At 38.8% G+C, this 19,545-nt stretch overlaps 1 protein-coding gene across 1 annotated transcript; it reads left to right on the top strand.

The window, feature by feature from the left end:
• The first annotated feature begins 2,879 nt into the window (after positions 1–2,879).
• On the top strand, positions 2,880–3,821 carry LOC100770161 (olfactory receptor 2B2-like). The gene has a single exon (XM_027409483.1). The coding sequence runs from the start codon at positions 2,880–2,882 to the stop codon at positions 3,819–3,821; it is 942 nt and encodes a 313-aa protein (XP_027265284.1).
• Positions 3,822–19,545: the final 15,724 nt, after the last annotated feature.

Raw genomic sequence — 19,545 nt, 5'->3', positions numbered from 1 at the left:
ACCCTTTGTCATTTTTTAAAATTTGATAGTATATTGGATTTTTAAATCCAAACCTATTGAAAGTTTAGTTTTTTTTACAGTTATAAGCATGCCTTCTAAATCTATGGACCTTAAAAATAAATTGCAGTGAACCTGCACATCATAAAACTATAATATAATACATTCTGCTTTAACTAAATAATATATGGTAGATAGATTTTAAACAAAACAACTGAATGGGCCACATACAACCCTCTAATAGCAACTTAATCTAGAAAGAATAACCCCATGAAATAAAAGATACTCTGGATATAAATACATTTTTTCAAATTTGTCTTATATGAAATATATCATAGACAGATTTGATAAGCAATTAAAAAAGGATTGGTTAAATAGTGGTCTCTTGATGATGTGGAAATCAAAGGTATTACATTATGATTTTAGATGGCATATTGGGGAACACAAAATGAATTATCTCCTTCTGGATAGATCTGATTAAACAATGGCCAGATGTGGTGACGCACCTCTGTAAATCCATGTGATGACGCACCCCTGTAAATCCATATACTTGAAAGACTGAGGTGGGAGGATCTTGACATTTAGGACAGCCTAGACTATATATCTAGATCTTGTCTCAAAAAAAAAAAAACAAAGAAAAAAGAAAAGAGAAGAAGAGCAGAAGAAATCAAATAACTTCATAAAACTCATTGAATTCTAACTTACAAGTGTAAAAGAAGCCCTGTTGGGTACAAAATTCAGTTTTTAGTTGGGAAGATTTCATTGTTGCTATTCCCCATCATCACTGCTGTAGTGTTACACAGTTAAGGATTTGGTCCCTGGAGAAAGTTTTTTCCTGAACCAAACAACAATGAAAGAGTGACATCCCTTTTGCAGAGCTCCTCCCTGTCTTCCATTGGTCCAAGAGGTTGGTTAGCCCCTAGTGAGCAGTATAAAGGAAGGAACAATGATGAGATTTTTCCCAGAGGCCACACCAGCATTTGGCTGAAAATGGAATTTTCCCCATTTCTAAAACCCAATCAGAAAATATCTCTTCAAAAATAGTGATTAGCTCACTGAAGTGTAATCGACATGACTCCAGGACCACACCTTCTGGGCATCACCTGTGCATCCTGCTCACCTTCCAGTTAACTCTGACTGGAGACCTCAGGATTCCCAGCAAGAAGAGCTAAAGAACTTCAGTTCATTCCACCTGAACAAGTATATGACCAAGAAGTATAAGGAAGTGGCATTTTGCTTGTGCCTTTAAATTAATTCTGTTTGATAGGCAGATGTTATGGAAGTGAAAACATTTTTTTCTGTTTCTCACTATTAAATTAGAGGTAAGTGCAATATATAAGAAATTTCTAAATAACCTACACCAGGATTTGAGCATTAGATGACATTGTCATCTCGGTAGGAACCGTGGCTTTCACAGCAGTTCAGCTTTCCCTTCAGCTTGCTGCTCAAGCAGATCTTGGCTCTCTGGAAAGTAACCTAAGTTAGAGGATCATAAACCAAGCCTCTGCCTTTATGGTTCATCTTTTTAAAGAGTAAACATTATGTAAAACCTTTCCTTATTAGCTTTATGGTGGGGAAGACTCCTATTGCTCATCTACATAATTTAGAAAAAAATATTTGAAAGACACTCTCATATGGGTACGAGGTACTTTGGGAATGCATAAAATAACGAGGTGTCACAGGAAAGAAAATGTGAGTGAGTTTAAGGACAGTCTGGGATATGTGAGACCATGCCTCAAAAAAACAAAATAACTATGGTGAGGTACTGAGAGGAGAATCACCTCCATCTGGAGGGCCAGCTACCCTGCCATATGCAACATGAACAACAAAAGAGAATTTCGGTCTCAAACAAGGTACCCTCTGGCCTTCAAATATGTGCTGTGGTGTGTGTGTGTGTGTGTGTGTGTGTGTGTGTGTGTGTGTGTGTGTGTGTGTACAAACTAGCTCCACCAGCATGCACACACACACACACACACACACACATACACACACGTATGCACGCACACACGCACGCACGTACACACACACAGAGGAGAATACATTGAAACATCATTTCATATCTTATTTGTCTAAATCCCTAATCCATGAGGGGATCTAAATGTTTTAGAATAAGTGGAGGAAAAAGCCAATACTCATAGCTGATATTTTAATGACTGTAGACAAAAATGTAAAAAAAATAAATTTCATATTGATAACTAAGTTTAAAAACTTAGTTTCTTGTTGAGATTTCTCTGGGATCCATACCTTTTAGATGTTGTATTTTTTATATTACTACTTAGGATTCTGACTCCCCTCCACCCAAAGGATCCCAGCATTCTGACACACATGGCCGAGCAACAGTGCTAGTGTGGACCAGACACTGTCAATTAGTTTACACAAAAGATAACACCCATTCTTGGGTTATGTTTCCTTGGCTCCTGGGATTGAAGCTGATTGTTAGGGTTGTAGCATAAATAATTCCAACAAATGCCTACATCCAGACACTCTCACTGATTCTGAGGAGAAATTTAAGTGAATTCAAATAACATGAGCAATATCTATATCCCCCAACAGCAGATACCCAGGTAGAAAGACCCCAGAAAGACCCATCTACTGAACAGCAAAAAACCAAAGGAACAGCTCTGTGACTGTAGAAACTGATACAGTGCTGTCAACTTGAAATCACTTTGCTAATATCTGTTAGGAATCCCTATACACCTCTGAAAGGTTTGGCTGACACTGAACCTTTTGTCAATACTTTTCTCCTATTAACAGGATCAGTTTGTCAATGGATGAAATACTCTGACATCATCACTTCATAACTAATTGATGCAGCCACTAAACATGTTCACCGGCTTACTAACCCTTTGTGTTCCAGGGACCCAGAGGCTGCACCATTTACCATGAATCTGGCCAATGAGAGCATCCCAGAGGAATTCATTCTCTTGGGGTTTTCAGATCGGCCATGGCTGGAGCTGCCACTCTTTGTGGTGTTTCTGGTGTCCTATATCTTGACCATCTTTGGGAATATGATGATAATTCTTGTGTCCCGCCTGGACTCCAAACTCCACACCCCCATGTACTTTTTCCTCACTAACCTGTCCCTGCTGGATCTGTGCTACACCACGAGCACAGTCCCACAGATGCTTATCAACATATGCAGCGCCCAGAAGGTGATCAGCTATGGTGGCTGTGTGGCCCAGCTTTTCATTTTCTTGGCCTTGGGTTGCACTGAATGTTTTCTCCTGGGCGTCATGTCCTTTGACAGGTTTGTAGCCATCTGTAGGCCTCTCTATTATGCAGTCATCATGCACCAAAGGCGCTGCCTCCAGTTGGCGGCTGCATGCTGGATCAGCGGCTTTAGCAACTCAGTATTGCAGTCCACGTGGACCCTTCAGATGCCAAGGTGTGGTCACAATAAAGTGGATCATTTTCTCTGTGAGATCCCTGCCCTGCTCAAGTTGTCCTGTGTGGATACGACAGCAATTGAAGCTGAACAATTTTTCATAAGTATTGTCTTCCTTTTAATACCAATGACTCTCATCCTCATATCATATACTTTTATTGTCCAAGCAGTGTTGAGAATCAGGTCAGCTGAAGGTCGGCGAAAGGCATTTGGGACATGTGGCTCCCACCTAATTGTCGTGGTACTTTTTTATGGTACTGCCATCTACATGTATCTGCAGCCCCCATCCCCTGCCTCCAAGGACCGGGGAAAAATGGTGTCCCTCTTTTATGGGATCATCACCCCTATGCTGAACCCCCTCATCTACACTCTTAGGAACAAAGAGGTAAAGGGCGCAGTTAAGAGGTTGATGGCAAGGGTCTTCTTGGTCACAAAATAGGGAATACTAAATATAACCGTATTCATACAAGGTTTTACGGACTGATATATTATATTGTTTTGTGCCCCATGGAACTATTATAATGATCCTCCTCATAATCTTAAAGAAAAAAAACATATTATTGTTTTCTACTTCCTATATGCATTAATTTTGCATGCCCTGAGAAGTGACCTTATATGAACATCCAAAACTTCTAATCTTACAATCTTTATACTTTCAGGCTTTATATCATTTTTGTTCTTCGTGAGGGTCTTTGACATCTCCCAGTCGAAAATACATCTTTTAGATTTTCCCCCCAATAATTCATTTTATTTACATGAATATCTCATCTACATGCAAAAGTCAGAACTCTTCTATTTTCTCAGACATTTGTAGATCTAGCTATTTCTATAAAACTGTCTACATTCTGCTCCCTAATCAGAATTTCCTAGTTATTAGACCTAGAGTAAAATTATACACCATTTAAGAAACAATACTATACCAAAAAATAGAATGACAATTTCTACAGTTTTAATTAAATCTTCAATTCTTTAATTTTGTTGTTTCTACTTCTCTTAAACTTTTTCTCTCATCTACCAAAAGTAAATAAATAACAATAATAAAGCTGAATTTTAGAATTTGAATCAATTTCTTTTTTGCATTTGAAAAATTTCTCCTGTACATATATTTCTCTCCTTTAACCATGAAAGCACAACTTGTAGTGCAAGTGATTTCTCAAAAGTTCCTCATACAGTTATATCCACCACTTATTTAATTCACTTTTTTGTGCAAGAAGAATGCTTATTGAATCCTTATTAGTTTCCTTGAGGTATAACATACCATCATTCATACATCTTCCTCATGGCTATCAAAACTCAACAAAGTGCTGAAGAATATTATTTAATTTCTTCATGTGTACTGGTGTTTGCATATATGTCCATTTACCATGTTCATGCAGTATTCATGAGGCTCAAAGAGGCATTTGATCCTCTAGATTCACAGTTACAGACAGTTATAAGACACTATGTGGATAGTGGGATTTTAACCCCAGTCTTCTCAAAAAGCAACCAGTGCTCTTTAATTCCAAGTGTCCACATGACCGCACACAATCATTTATAACTACAGTTCTAGGAGATCTGATGCCCTCTTCTGACCTTCTGTTCTCTGTAGGCAATAGGTACATAGGTGGTTCATAGATAATTAAGCATGCAAAACACCAATACACATAAAAATAAATGATACAAAAAGGACAATGGCATGAGAAAAAATTATCCTAAAGATATAGGAAATAAGAATAAAGGTAAAATCAAGAAATAAGTTGGTAAAATTTAACAAAAATCAATATGCACACATCTGCTTCATTTTATCCATTACAAGGTACTGAAATATGATTGACAATGAATCCCATAAAAACTTCATCTTGAATGGCATAATGATAGTAACAATGTGCTGGTTTGTTTTGTTGACTTGACACATGGGTGATAAGATTATTTAGAAGCAGTAGAACTTGTCTATTTGTATTTAATTTCAACAAACACATCAAGTACACTGTCTCATTAACACTTCATTTATCTGCATAATCTATATTACAAATAACAATCTTATTGTGCAAATGTGTGATATTTTTACTCCATTTTTGTACAAAAATTTACCCTATGTTATTAAAGTCCAGTGAAAGGATCCAGATTGCCATAGCATTCAATGAACCCACTCTATGCTATCCACAAAAAATATACTTTACAAAGTAAACTTATTTCAGCCAATGTACAAAAGCATACAATTTTATGTTAATGTGGTAATATGTGATGTTTTAATATATATAGATGTGGAGTAATGTATAAATCAGATTGAACATATCCCAAATATGTGTGATGAAGACATTTTAAAACCTTTCTTCTATCTTTTAAAAATATACAGTATGAAATATCTCCAGTCACTCTACTGTACAGCAGCACACTGAAACATCTTACTGTTATTTAACTGTAATTTAGCCTCCATTGATCACTACCATGTTTGGTTACCAATGTTCTACTCTGTATTTCTCAAGGCCAGTGTTTTATATTCCACAACCGAGGTGGTGGTGCACTGCCAGTCTTTAGGAGTTTGGGTCATTTCACTTAGCATAACTATCTCCAGTTCTAACTGTTACAAGAAGGCTTTCATTCCTTTCCTGGTTGGGTGACACTCCATTGTATACTGAAATATATTATGCCACTTTTTTCTTTCCTCTTCTTTTCTTTTCCCTTCTTTTCTTTCCTTAAGACAGGGTTTGTCTGTGTAGCCCTGGCTGTCCTGGAACTCACTCTGTAGACCAGGCTGGCTTCAAACTCAGAGATCTTCATACATCTGCTGAGATTAAAGGTGGGCTCCACCTATGCCCTGTTGAGTTTTCTTTGGCATTCATCATTGATGAGCATTTCTGCTGCTTTCATCTCTTGTATTGTAAGTATTGTAAGTAGTGTTACAGTAAACAAGGAAGTACAAATGACTATTCTCTCTGTTGAATATCCAGTAGTGAAACTTCTGGGTCATATGTTAGCTCCATTTATTTTTATTCTTTATGGGACTTCAAAGTGTTTTCTATAATGTCTTTCTTACTTAAACTTGGTTCTGTAACAGCTTTTATTTTTTCTTACACCCTCAGCAGTCTTACCGTTTTCTCATAACACCTGGTCTTTGCTCACTGTGGCTTTGATTTGCATTTCCCTGATGATCGTAACATTTAGCAAATTCTACTGGCCATTTTTATGTCTTCTTTTGAGAAATGTCTGTTTAGCTCTATTATGCATTTTTAATATTTTCTTAATTTGTTATATACATTTTTACATATTTGGAAATGCTCGATGATACTATATTATAGTATTAAATTTACAACCTATATTTTAAAGACTTTATTTCTTTTTTTGCAGATTTTTTATTTGAATTAAAAACAAGATTGTTTTACATGCCAATCTCAGTTCCCTCTCCCTCCTCTCCTCCCCTACAACCCTCCCCAAATAAGACCCTACCTATCACATATCCTTTCTGCTCTCCAGGGAGGGTGAGGCCTTCCATAGGGGGTCATCAGAGTCTGTCATATCCTTTGGGATAGGGCCTAGGCACACCCCCAAGTGTCTTGGCTCATGGAATATTCCTCTATGTGGAATGGGCTCCCAAAGTCCACACCTATGCTAGGGATAAGTACTGATCTATTACAGGAGGTCCCACAGATTTTTGAGGTCTCCTCACTGAAACTCACGTTCCTGGGGTCTAGATCAGTCCCATGCTGGTTTCCGAGCTATCAATCTGGGGACCAAGAGCTCCCCTTTGTTCAGGTCAGCTGTTTCTGTGGGTTTTACCAGCCTGGTCTGAACCCAACTTTATTTCTTTTTAAAGACTCAAACATATTAATATCTTTTCAACTCTTACCATGTCCCCATCCCCACCTTCTCTTAAATTTATGGCCTATTTTTCTTTGAGATATATAGAGAGATGTGACTGACTACTTATTTTGTATTGGATGATGAATTAGGGAACTGATCCCTGGGAAGAACTAGTTTTCCTTCTTCAGCATTCCTCATTTGCCTGTAGTTCTTTGTTTAGAGGGAGGGCCCCTGAGATTTCCCCTTTCCCTTTAGTATGTCTATTGGTATTGTCCTTGTTCAGGTCTTGTTCAGATATATTGTGGGGTTATCTGGGTGGAGCAATCCTGTCATTTCTAGGAGTCACAGTCTCACATTTGATATCCTGATAGTCTGACTTACAGTCTTTCCACCCTTTCTTCATCAATGTTCCTGAGTCTTAACTCCAGGAGTTGTATTGTAGATATAACCATTGGGCTGTGTATCCCAGGATCAGCTGTTCTCTGCATTTTGAACAGTTGTGGTTTTCTTTAATGGTTTCTGTCTGTTACAAAGAGAAGCTTTTGACAAGGGGTGAGAGCTACATTTATCTGGATATAAGGACAAGCATGTAGAATGTTGTTAGGAATTATGTTAGGTTGGTAAAGTGGCAGTAGTAGATTCTCTTTTAAGGTCCATGACCTCTCATGGGGAAGGGCCCAGGACCAGCACAGGAAGATTTGGTGGACTTTGCAGAGCCCCCGTTGAGGGCCCTACCCTGCCTGGGGAGTGGTGGGTGGATGGGGTGGGGGGTAGGCTGGGGGTGGGGGAGGAGGATGGGGGTGAGGGGAGGGAGAGGGAGAAGGGACTTACATGTGAAACAAGCTTGTTCCCTAACTAGAACTAAAAAAAAAAAAAAAAAAAAAAAAAGATCCATGACCTCCTGACCATGGGTCATTGGCTAGGTTTGCAGTAGCAGGCATGATTTCCCTCCAGTTTAGTAAGAATTAAGTCCAAATAAAAGGTGAGTATTAAGAGATAAAAGGAGCTTGGGATAAAGATATCCTTTATTAGAAAAATACCAGCCAAACGCAAGCCAGATCATGCCAGAGGCAGCAAGGCAGGGAGGCCAAAGAGAAGGGGCTCCCATGTTTCTTGCAGCCCCTTAAAACCCTATCATGAGTCATCCTGATCTCACCTTGACCATGCCCTGACAGGCGTGGTCAGGCACACCTGTAGCCAGCTTCTAGCAGGAGTGACTTACATTGTCCCCTACAATTCCCCTTTTAGTCTAAAAGAGGATAAAAACTTAATACTGTAAAGTATCCAAAATTAACAATCATAAAGGTGAAATACAAGAAGATACAATAATCTGCTATGACATATCCTAACTATGTCTACATCAGATAAACCCTAAAGTCATCTGAAAAGAGGTGTCCAAGCCTGAACATCTCCTTCCAATCCCAACCATAAACAATAGTAAGTTATCCCTAACTAGGCTTACAATAATCTGCTATGACATATCCTTATAGTTTTGGTTGTGAGCCCAGCCTTTAACGTCTGAGCCATCTCTCCAGCCTGACATATCCTAACTATGTCTACATCAGCTAAACCCTAAAGTCATCTGAAAAGAGGTGTCCAAGCCTGAAACCTCCTTCCAATCCCAACCATAAACAATAGTTAAATTATCCCTAATTAGGTTTACATTACTCTAATACACAATAATGGGGGATGGGGGCATAGCATCCTCCAAGTTATTTCCTGTTGAAATGGGACAGCGGTAGCCTCATGGGGTCCTGAGGGAAGAAAATGTTAGTATAGTGAAAGTCTCTAATGGATTATATCCAGTCCATGTTAGATGGGATTTGCTTGATTGAAGATCTAGGTTGAAATCCTCAATTTGATTGAAGTTTGTACCTGAAGCTCTGGTCAGAGTATCAGTTGAAATGGAATAAGTTGTATCCAGTGCAGTCTAGGAGATATGGCCCAATCTCCTTCCGGAGCGTCCAGGGATTGCTGTCAGGCGGGTCTTTATTGGTTGCATGGGACTCAAACATAAGTGTTAGCAGAGAAATGTTTGCTTGTATATGTATGCATGCTGGAAAAGGCAACCGTGGAAAAATAATGATTATGAGACAGTGTATACCTTGAAGGAAAGAGCAAAGAAAGACAAAGACAGTCCCCAAATTCTTCTCTCATTCTGTATTATATCAATTGGCTTTTTGATATAATACAGAAACTCTAAAGTTTAGTTAAACAACGTACTTGGATTTTAGTGCAGGAAAGCCAAATTCAACTCTAAATCCAGCATTGATTTCATTGAATGGGGACTAGGAAAATAAAGAGAAATAGAGTTATTTGAGAGACAGCTGTAAAGTTTACCATATGGCATGTTCCTTTTGTTTGATGGTTATAGCTACCTTCTCGCCTTAAGCATCTACCCATGTAGTGTTCTTGGACTTCTGGAGATGAGTTTTCCTGTGAAAATAGAAGCAAGACATTTCCCTTTCCTTTGGGAGGTTTTTATTTAGTTTATGAGATATATCTTACTAAAGTGCCTGTCATTTGTCCTTGTTGAGAGGTTTGTCTTTTTCAACTTGAATCTTGATCAACTTCGATTGTATCCAAAGTTTTTCTTCTCCTGTGGAAACAAATGCAAAACTCCTACCCCAATGTAACATATATCCAGCTTTCCATATAAAAGTTAGTACATCTTTGAAGTATACTGGCTGATTCAGTTCAGCAGTTTTTTCCATAGTCCAGTGTCTTTCTGCAGCTGTTTGTCCTTTGTCATTGGCATTAAGAAAGTTTAGTGTCAATAAAGCATTATGCAATCTATGTTTGGGGGGGGGTTGTCTTCCCTTACCAGGCTCCATAGCCTGTCTATGGAGCATCTCCTTTAAGTGTTCTATTAGATCTCTCAACCATTGCTTGTCCTGTAGGATTGTATGGTATAACATGCTTTATGTTATAATATTTGAAAAACTGTTGCATTTTTGTGGAGACATATGCTGGAGCATTGTCAGTTTTTAATCTGTTCAGGTGTACCTGTAACTGCCATCACTTCTAGCAGGTGTGTAGTAAAAGTCTCAGCTTTTTCAGAGTTGAGAGCAGTAGCCCATTGGAACCCTGAGAATGTGTCTGTAGTATGATGCACATATTTCAAATTTCCAAATTCTGTAAAGTGAAAGACAGCCCCACGTTAGGCACCAGATATTAAGAAACAAAAGGAGCTTGGGATAAAGATATCCTTTATTAGAAAAATACCAGCCAAACGCAAGCCAGATTGTGCCAGGGGCAGCAAGGCAGGGAGGCCAAAGAGAAGGGGCTCCCATGTGTCTTGCAGCCCCTTAAACCCTATCACGAGTCAAACTGATCTCACCTTGACCATGCCCTGACAGGCGTGGCCAGGCACACCTGTAGCCAGCTTCTAGCAGGCATAGCTTACATTGTCCCCTACAGGTGTGTGTTACCACCAAGACATAAGTGCCACTATCATAACTTAGTGAGGTCTTACAATGCTAGCGATCGTTATGATTTATAGGCTTCACATCTGGGTGGGAATATTGGTTGCTTTCCTTTCTTGGGACCTTGCATAACTTCTCCCAGCAATAGGAATGCTAGTCCACAGGGAGGTGGCTTCCAGATCAGAGCCAACTCAGATCCTCTGAGTTCTGTGCCTGAAGGGCATGGAATCTTCAGCAATAGGGATTTACCTTCAAGCTCTGAGAAGTAGCAGAAGGCAACAGGAATATTCTGTATTGAACTTCTTAACTCCCTTAACCAACTGGAGAAACCCACAGGAACAGTTGGCCTGAACAAGGGAGAGCACATGGACCCCAGATGCTGTCTGGGAGGCCAGTACAAGACTGATCCAGACCCCTGAACATGGATGTCAATAAGGAGGCCTCTGCATTCCAGGGAGCCTCTGGTGGTGGATTAGTATTTTTCCCTGGTGCAAGAAGGGACTTTGATAGCCCATCCCACGTGAAGGGATACACTCTGGCCCTGGACACATGGGGAAGGGCTCAGGACCAGCACAGGAAGATTTGGTGGACTTTGCAGAGCTCCGGTTGAGGGCCCTACCCTGCCTGGGGAGTGGTGGGTGGATGGAGTGTGGGGTAGGTTGGGGGTGGGGGAGGAGGGATGGGGGTGAGGGGAGGGAGAGGGAGAAGGGACTTACATGTGAAACAAGCTTGTTCCCTAACTAGAACTAATAAATAAATTAAAAAAATAGCCTCCATATAATAGTAAAAAATAAATAAATAAAATAAAAAAAAACTCCCTTAACCAACAACTTAAAAGGGGGTTATCATGCATGTACTGAGTATTTTGTTAGCTTTAGCTCTTGGAGGGAGCATTGTCAGCCTTAATTGTATAATTTCATTTAACCTATATATGTATTTGCAAACACATACATCATACATTTGTATGTATTGTACGCAATTTTAGGTAAATAAAATATGATTTTATGGATTTTCAAATATTTTTAGTATTATTTCCCCCGTTTCCTTCCTTCACCTTCTGTAATCACATCCCACTGTTAAATCCCTAGACCCTGGGTTTCCCATTTCCCCTTCATATCACTTGTACCCTGCTATTCCCCTGTCTAGTATTCATTCTCCTCCCTGCTGCCTGCTCCCCCTCCATTGTGTTACCTTTTAACTTCCCTGTTTCCTGCAGTTACTCAAGGCTATATACTTACATCTCTCTCATCTGAAATCACAGATGACAGAGAATATGGGATTGTTTTTCTGGGTCTGGACCACCTTACTTAATATATTTTCAAGTTCCATCTGGGAGCAGCCTAACCAAGTGGGTAAAGATCTCAGAAATGAAAACTTCAAATCTCTGAAGAAAGAGATTGAGGAAGTCACTAGAAAATGGAAAGACATCCCTGTCATGGATACTAGAATTAAATTGTGAAATGACCATCCTATCAAAAGCAACCTACAGATTCAATGCAATCCTAATCAAAATCCACACCTCATTCTTCACAGAAAAAGAAAAAAATGGCTGTCCTAAAATTCATCTGGAACTATAAAAGATCCTGAATAGCCTAAGTAAACCTGATCAAAAAGAACAATTTTGGGGGGTTTACTGTTCTATATTTCAAGATATATCACAGAGCCATAGTAATAAAACACTATGGTACTGGCACAAACATGGACATATAGACTAATGGAGCAAAATAGAAATCTCAAACATTGAGTACCCAGTACCCAAAACTACAGCCATCTGATATTTGACAAAGATGCCAGATATATTTTATACACTGGGGAAATTACAGCATTTTCAACAAATGATATTAGGAAAACTAGATGTCTACATGTAGAAGAATGAAATTAGATCCATATCTGTTACCCTGAACAAAAATCAACTCCAAATGGATCAAAAACCCCACTGTGAAACCTAAAACACTGAAAATGTTAGAAGAAAACATAGGTTATACTCTACAAGATATAAGTGGAGGAAAGGGTTTCCTAAATTAGCCTAGAAATTAAGGCCAACAGTTGATAAGTGGGACCTCATGAGATGAAAAGTCTTTTGAATAGCCAAGGAAATAATCAATTGAGTGTACAGTAAACCAACAGAGTGGGAGAGAAATCTTTGCCAGCTGTACTACTGATAGAAGACAAAGATCCACAGTATATAAATTCAAAATACAATCAAAAAAGCAAATGACCTATTCAAAACCTGGGCTTTGAATCATAACAGAATTCTCAAAAGAAGAAACAAAATGGCTAAGAAATAGCATAAAAGTATTCAGTATCCTTAGCAATTAGAAAAAAGCAAGAAAATAACTGACAACAAATGCTGGTGAGGATATGGGCAAAAGGGAGCCCTCATTTATTGATGGTGGGATAGCAAATAGTGCCAACACAATGAAAATCAGAACAGAGAATTCTCAAAAAGAAAAGAAAAATTTCTCATATGACACAGCTATACCATTCCTTGGCATATGCCCAAAGGCCTCAACATCACATACCACAGATATTTGTTCAACCATGTTCATTGCCGCTCTATCCATAGTAGCTTGGAAATGGAGACAGCTTAATTATCTTCATCTGATGACTGGATAATGAACCTTACATTTCTTTGTTAGTGATAACTGTAACTTTTTCATCTGGGTATGTGCAGAAGTACTTGTGGGTGTGCATGTGAGTCTGTTCTTTTGCATGTGGAGAATTTGACATTAAGTTTCTTTCTCTGTTGCTGCTCAGCATTGCTTTCTTGAGGCAGGGTCTCCTGATAAAGCTAGAGTTCACAAGTTTTTATAGACAGGCCAGCTACCAAACCTTGAGGATTCTCCTATCTCTTCCCCATGCCCTCTAACACTGGGGTTACAGGTGCACGGAGCCACTCCTGAGCTTTTTACTTGGGTTCCAAGGATTCAAATGCACAAAATAAAGAGAAAATTGTTAGAAGCTGGAGTGACAGATGACTCTGCATAAAAAAGCATTTCACAAAAGCACGAGCACCTGAGTTTGGACCCCAAATGATACGCATGTAAAAGCAGATGCAGTAGTGTGCGTCTGTATCGAAGTGTTCCTATGCAGATGCAGTAGTGTGTGTCTGTATCACAGTGCTCCTGTGCAGATGCAGCAGTGTGTGTCTGCATTGCAGTGTTCCTGTGCAGATGCAGCAGTGTGTGTCTGCATTGCAGTGTTCCTGTGCAGATGCAGCAGTGTGTGTCTGTATCGCAGTGTTCCTGTGCAGATGCAGCAGTGTGTGTCTGTATCACAGTGTTCCTGTGCAGATGCAGCAGTGTGTGTCTGCATTGCAGTGTTCCTGTGCAGATGCAGCAGTGTGTGTCTGTATCACAGTGCTCCTGTGCAGATGCAGCAGTGTGTCTGTATCGCAGTGTTCCTATGCAAGATGCGAGGGGGAGCTCTGGAAGCAAATGGGCCAGACCATCTGGGATACTGGTCTGAAACAAGGAAGAAAGCTGGACAAAACACTTTGATCCCACACGCATGCACCCCCCCCCCCACAGTTCTTAGATAAAGCTGAAAATGTGAATTTTCTCTGAGTAAAAATCAGTATTTAACAATATATTCATTTTTTTTCTAGGCCAAGGACTTCCATGTCAGGACTTTATGTGTGGGCTGACAATACTTATGTTTTAGAAAATTTCCTTTTGAGGCGAAGGGAAGGATGTTTAGAAGCAACGAGACACTAAAATTAACAAATGAAGTCGATTGTAGTGTGCATGCCTGTTATCCCATCCCTTAGGACACTGAAGCAGGAAGATTGCCATGAGTTCAGGGCCACCCTGTACTACAGAATGAGACCCTCTCTCAAAAAATTAAAAAATAAAATTCATTTTTAAGTGAAGAAGCACTTAGAACAGTGGAGTTGCAGCCAGAGATGAGAAGACAGAACCAGCTCTGAAAGGCAGGTGAACCGAGCAGCTGAGGAGTATGAGTGAAGCAAAAATCATCAAAGGCAGATTAAAGAAATAAAATTCAGAGAACTAATGAATCCCTGACATCGACTTTTCTGATTACACATAACTAAAGTTGTAGTAGTAATGTCTTCTGCTCACCAGTGCTCCTGTGGTAATGGACGAAGTTTCCACGCAACAGAATGTGTCTGGATGCAGCTGCACTTAAGAGAGAACATGCTGACGTAGACTCTGCCCCCTTCTCTGAGGTGTTCTATGATGTCACATTATATTGCATTAACATGTGAACACATTATGTTTGGGCTCTATTTTACTCCATTCCAAGCTTTGCACACTATAATATTCCTATCTTATAAACTTGAATGCATTTTAAAGGACTTATGGGTTGTAATAGATTATAATGGGTTATAATTTGTTAAAATGTGAGCAAAAACAGTGGTAAAATGGAAAAAATAAAAACAAAGATAGTTTTTAATTTTTTCCTGGCTAACCATTTTTCGACTTCCATTGTTTCTACCCCTATGGAACTCCTTTTCTTCATTTCTCAGAGGGACTCATTATCTCAAGAAATTACTGACAGCATCAAATTCTCTAGGTTTTTCTTCCTAGTTTTCATAAGAAAATGCTAAAGTAAGGGGACAGCACAAGCCAATATCTGAATATAAGTGTGAAATAGCTCACATGTGCCAAGAATTAAACTGAAAAGCAGAATTCATGTGAATCACTCTAACTGCTCATCTTTGTATTCAGTTTTGGCTGACAACAAAAACACTATATACTGCTTCTAATTATATATAGTAATATCCTTGTACCTAGTCAAAATATTCCATCCTCATCAGTATAGTTAGTGGTGCTAAAGTTAAATTACACTATTTTAATAATGTTTATATTTAAGATAAAGTATCTAGCATGGTAATTATCAGATGTGTTCTATTTCTAATTAATCAAGTACCCGGAAATGGTCAGTAAAGTTAGTGGGTTACCAATAATGATCATTACAATGTCAATATATCTTAAATGTACAATGCTATCTCTTGTGTCTCAACTAACATTTCTGACTTCAGGAACATATGTGAAATTTATCTCCCTTACAAGTCACTGACAGCTAAGTACAAAACACAGGCTCATAGTTTGTGTTTGTTCCTATATTGTCTCCTTGTGACCGTAACAATAATTAAAGTGAGCTGACAGAGATATTCATTGCTTTTTAACCTAAATGGGTTGATTTGTTTTCTGAGTTGAAGGTATCAGTGAGGTTGTAACCATTTTATATCAAATTACTAATATGGAAGTGAAATTATTTTAACATGTTTTTGTGTTAATTTTAAATATAAAATGGGATATTTTTCTCTTTTTAAACCATCCTCCTTTTGATTAATATGTTTTAAATAGAAAATATTCCACTAAACTTGTTGCTATGGATCTTAAAACTGCATAGAAAATTGGCTAATAATTGATGAAGATAATTAAGTAACAGTGCTTCTTTAATTGCATGACTGGGCAGATAGTGTAGGCTATTATCACAAGAGGAAAATGACACAAGCATGCAGTCCTGTGCTTCTTTTCCTTGACTCTAGGTTCCATTCTGGGCCAAATATGGGGTCACTAATGGCCTAATGCTCATTATTAACTGTCAGCCTTGATCAAAATAGACTCCACCAGGAATACTTAGTTCTCTCTCTCTCTCTCTCTCTCTCTCTCTCTCTCTCTCTCTCTCTCTCTCTCTCTCTCTCCTCTCCCTCTCTCTCTTCCTTTCTCTCTTCCTCTCTCTCTCTGCCTCCCTCCCTCCCTCTCCCTCTCCCTGTCCCTCTTCTCTCTCTCTTTCCCTGTCTTTCCCCCTCTCATGCACACACCAAATTTCAGAGAGGGAGAAAGAGTGTGTTGGAAATAGCAGTATTTCCTATGAGACCATACACACTCCCAATTCTTGTTAGCAATAATTAGCTAAGGGAATTCAGGTGGGGGTGTTAGAAGTCCCCCATGGAGTGAGGCAGGAAGTAACCAATCCTATATCAACCCAGACACCCATAAGATGTTCTTGCAGGTTAGATGTGAGTGCTTAGATCCTTATGCACCACCTACTGATGCTGGTGATCATCAAAGACCTCCCAAACTGCACTTCTGGCTCTGCATGTGGGGCTGGGAGACTGTAGATGGGTTTCATGTTACAGCGTGGGTGGTATGAGTCCAGTGTGTTCACCAACATTCTTTCTTCATCCAGGCCCACTACACTCTCCTAGGTCCTATTGTCCCTTGATTTAGCTCCTTTCTCATAGACTTCCTAAAGAGATCTTTCTCCTCTCCTTGTCCATACTTTGGTAACTCCACTTGACTTCCAAGTGAAGTTCCAGGAAAGAGAAGGAGCTGTGGACATGGCATTTCTGAGGGTGAGATTAAATTTGGTAAGTTATTGATCCTGTGACCTGGGCCTGTAAATTATCAATGATCTGATGTTTGAGAACCTCAGGCTGCTGATGAGATCATTCTAAATTTGATATGTTAATTTCCAGAGGTTTTATTATATATTAAAATTGTGGTTAAATATAATTTATTCTATGTAGAAACTAGAGAAAGATTTGTGAGTGCCTTAGCGGAGTTCTTCTCCCAGAAATAAATTTAGAAAACATTGGAACCTACTGAATTGTAAAACCCTGGGGCTAAAGATACTGATTATAATCCTGTATCATGTGAGAACCCTGCATAAGGAATACTGAGTGATGCTGGGACTTTGAACTTCAACACAAATTCTGTAAAGAGAATACATGCTCTCCTTATTGGGTCTTATGGGTCTTTGATCACTGCATGCACAGAATGAGCAGTGGGCTAACTCTGAACATCCTCGCCGTTCTTAACTCTGGGACTTCTTTAGTTCACTCCTCTGAATAATCTAAGCAGTACACTCCATGCTGGTACCTGACAAGGTAATTAGATAGCAGCTGCTATGAGAACATTATTTGATTTTTAAAAGAATATGTAAAGGTTAAATTACCTGGTCAAGGATCCAGAAATCATAAAACAGGTAAATGTTTGTACTGTTTTTCAAAATGATAGAAAAGCATTTAAATCCTAAAAATGACAAGCTATGTTGCTGAAGCTAAATAGTTAATGGAGTATCCCATGTGGAGGAATGGCCATGTTGCTATTTAAAGTCGTTCATTTAGGTTCAAGTAAGGACAGATATACACGTATTTAAAATAAAATTTTTGACCAACAAAAGATGTATTCATTCTCTGTTTAGAATCTGAAATGTAAGGAAGCAATCCTCCCAAGGGGAAGGCTGGGTAAAGAACAGAAGTGACTGAGCCAATGAATCAGAGTGGAACACTGGTGACTATAATCATATTTGAGTGATCCGGGGTTGACTTAAGAAGAATGGAAAAGGAAAGAAGCAGGGTTTATGTTCTGTTTTTACAATCAATACACACTCATGTACATGCACAAGTGTCATAAAGTCACTGTCAGTCACAGTCACTCCCTCCAGATACCCAAGGCTTCAGTAGGCTTATTCTACAGAATGCTGGGTGCAGGGTGCTTAGTACTAATACAGCAGAAAAATTTAATTGTGTTTTTCATTTCCTGAACAAAAATATGGGGATATTTTCTGCTTCTTTGCCACAATAGCTCTTTGCCTTGCTGAATTTACAAACAAGGCTTTTCTTGAAACTTGATCAAAACACATGAGATGAAGTCTCAACATCACAGTTCAAGTTTTGTTGTGTGCCTATTTATTATGATCACTGTTCTGCCTAAGTTTGTGGCTAGAGTCCTATGAGATAAAAACTACAGGTGATCTCGTATGTGCTAGCCAGGGAGGCAAGACTGTTAATTTGATTTTTCTCTTGGCCTCAGTGGCTTAATCAATACTGTTGAATAATCACATGGCTGATCCCTGGGGAAGACTGAGAAGATGAGGTGAGCTAGATTACATCCAATAGTTAACATTAGTACCTAGTTCAAAACAGCTAAGTATTATTAGCCCCATTATTATTTAAATAACCCATAACTCATAATTTATGTTATGTTTTAAGATGTTTAAAAATGTAAAGGGAATTACAAAGACTAACAAAAAATGCATTCTACCACTCAGAACTAACTGCTATTCCCTTATGGTCACACATTTGCTATATAAGAAATAATAAACACTCTAAATCCCATAGTTTGATTCACTTTTCTCTTCATCAGGTGGTAACCCCCCACCTCAAGTTCATTTGAAATTTTCTAAGTTTACATTTTACAAGAGAAAGCATTAAAGCCTTGCAGGCTAATCATAAGCATTGGCTGGCAGTTCTCAAAACACTATCTATTTACCTAGAGATTATTGAAATTATCACACCCACCCATTACAAATGGAGAAATTTATTGCAGCCTCTACTAGGAAAACTTTGATAATAATTTCATTTCCAGGGTGTTAATGTTTAATGAACAAACTATTTTTGCATTCTAGGGTACCTAAGCGATATATTTGCTTCTAATAAAAGTCACTATTCTATTGCCTTTTACTAAATGCTTAGGAAAATATGGAAAAAATGGCTAGCTTGTATCACACAGAACATTTGCCCTAAGACATAAAACCACTGCCAGAAACTGAGACTGTGAAATGCTATGGAAGATAAAACATCTTTTAGTGCTGTGAAATTGGGACAAATAGTCAGTATAGAGTCTCTAGAAGCAAAGTTTACTGTAAGAATATAGCATAAAAGGAAGAAAAAACTGCTAAGAGGATGCTCTGTATTCATTCCACTGGGAATGGCTCGGGGGCTTTATTGTCCTTTTAATGTTTGTGGGAAGGATTTATCAATGTTACAAAAGTGACCCTTTTATGGGGATAAAACACATTTTAGCCATTAGTGATATAAGCCATAACAATATCACGGAGGTATAGAGTAAGCAGAGCAGAGAATGCTGAAACAATGATGTAAGTCAATAGTTATTATCTTCTCTGACATAGGATATTAGGGTTGTTTTACAGTCAGCTGGATGGATGGGACCGGCAGATAAACATGTGGGTAATGACAGG

This window comes from Cricetulus griseus, chromosome 3, assembly GCF_003668045.3.
Source record: "Cricetulus griseus strain 17A/GY chromosome 3, alternate assembly CriGri-PICRH-1.0, whole genome shotgun sequence".
In the NCBI taxonomy this organism is placed as follows: Eukaryota; Metazoa; Chordata; class Mammalia; order Rodentia; family Cricetidae; genus Cricetulus; species Cricetulus griseus.
The sequence above is the reverse complement of the archived record's forward strand: the minus strand, read 5'-3'. Positions and strand labels throughout refer to the sequence as shown.

Coding starts and splice junctions, on each gene's coding strand:
- LOC100770161 (XM_027409483.1), top strand. CDS start 2,880: ATGAATCTGGCCAATGAGAGCATCCCAGAGGAATTCATTCTCTTGGGG.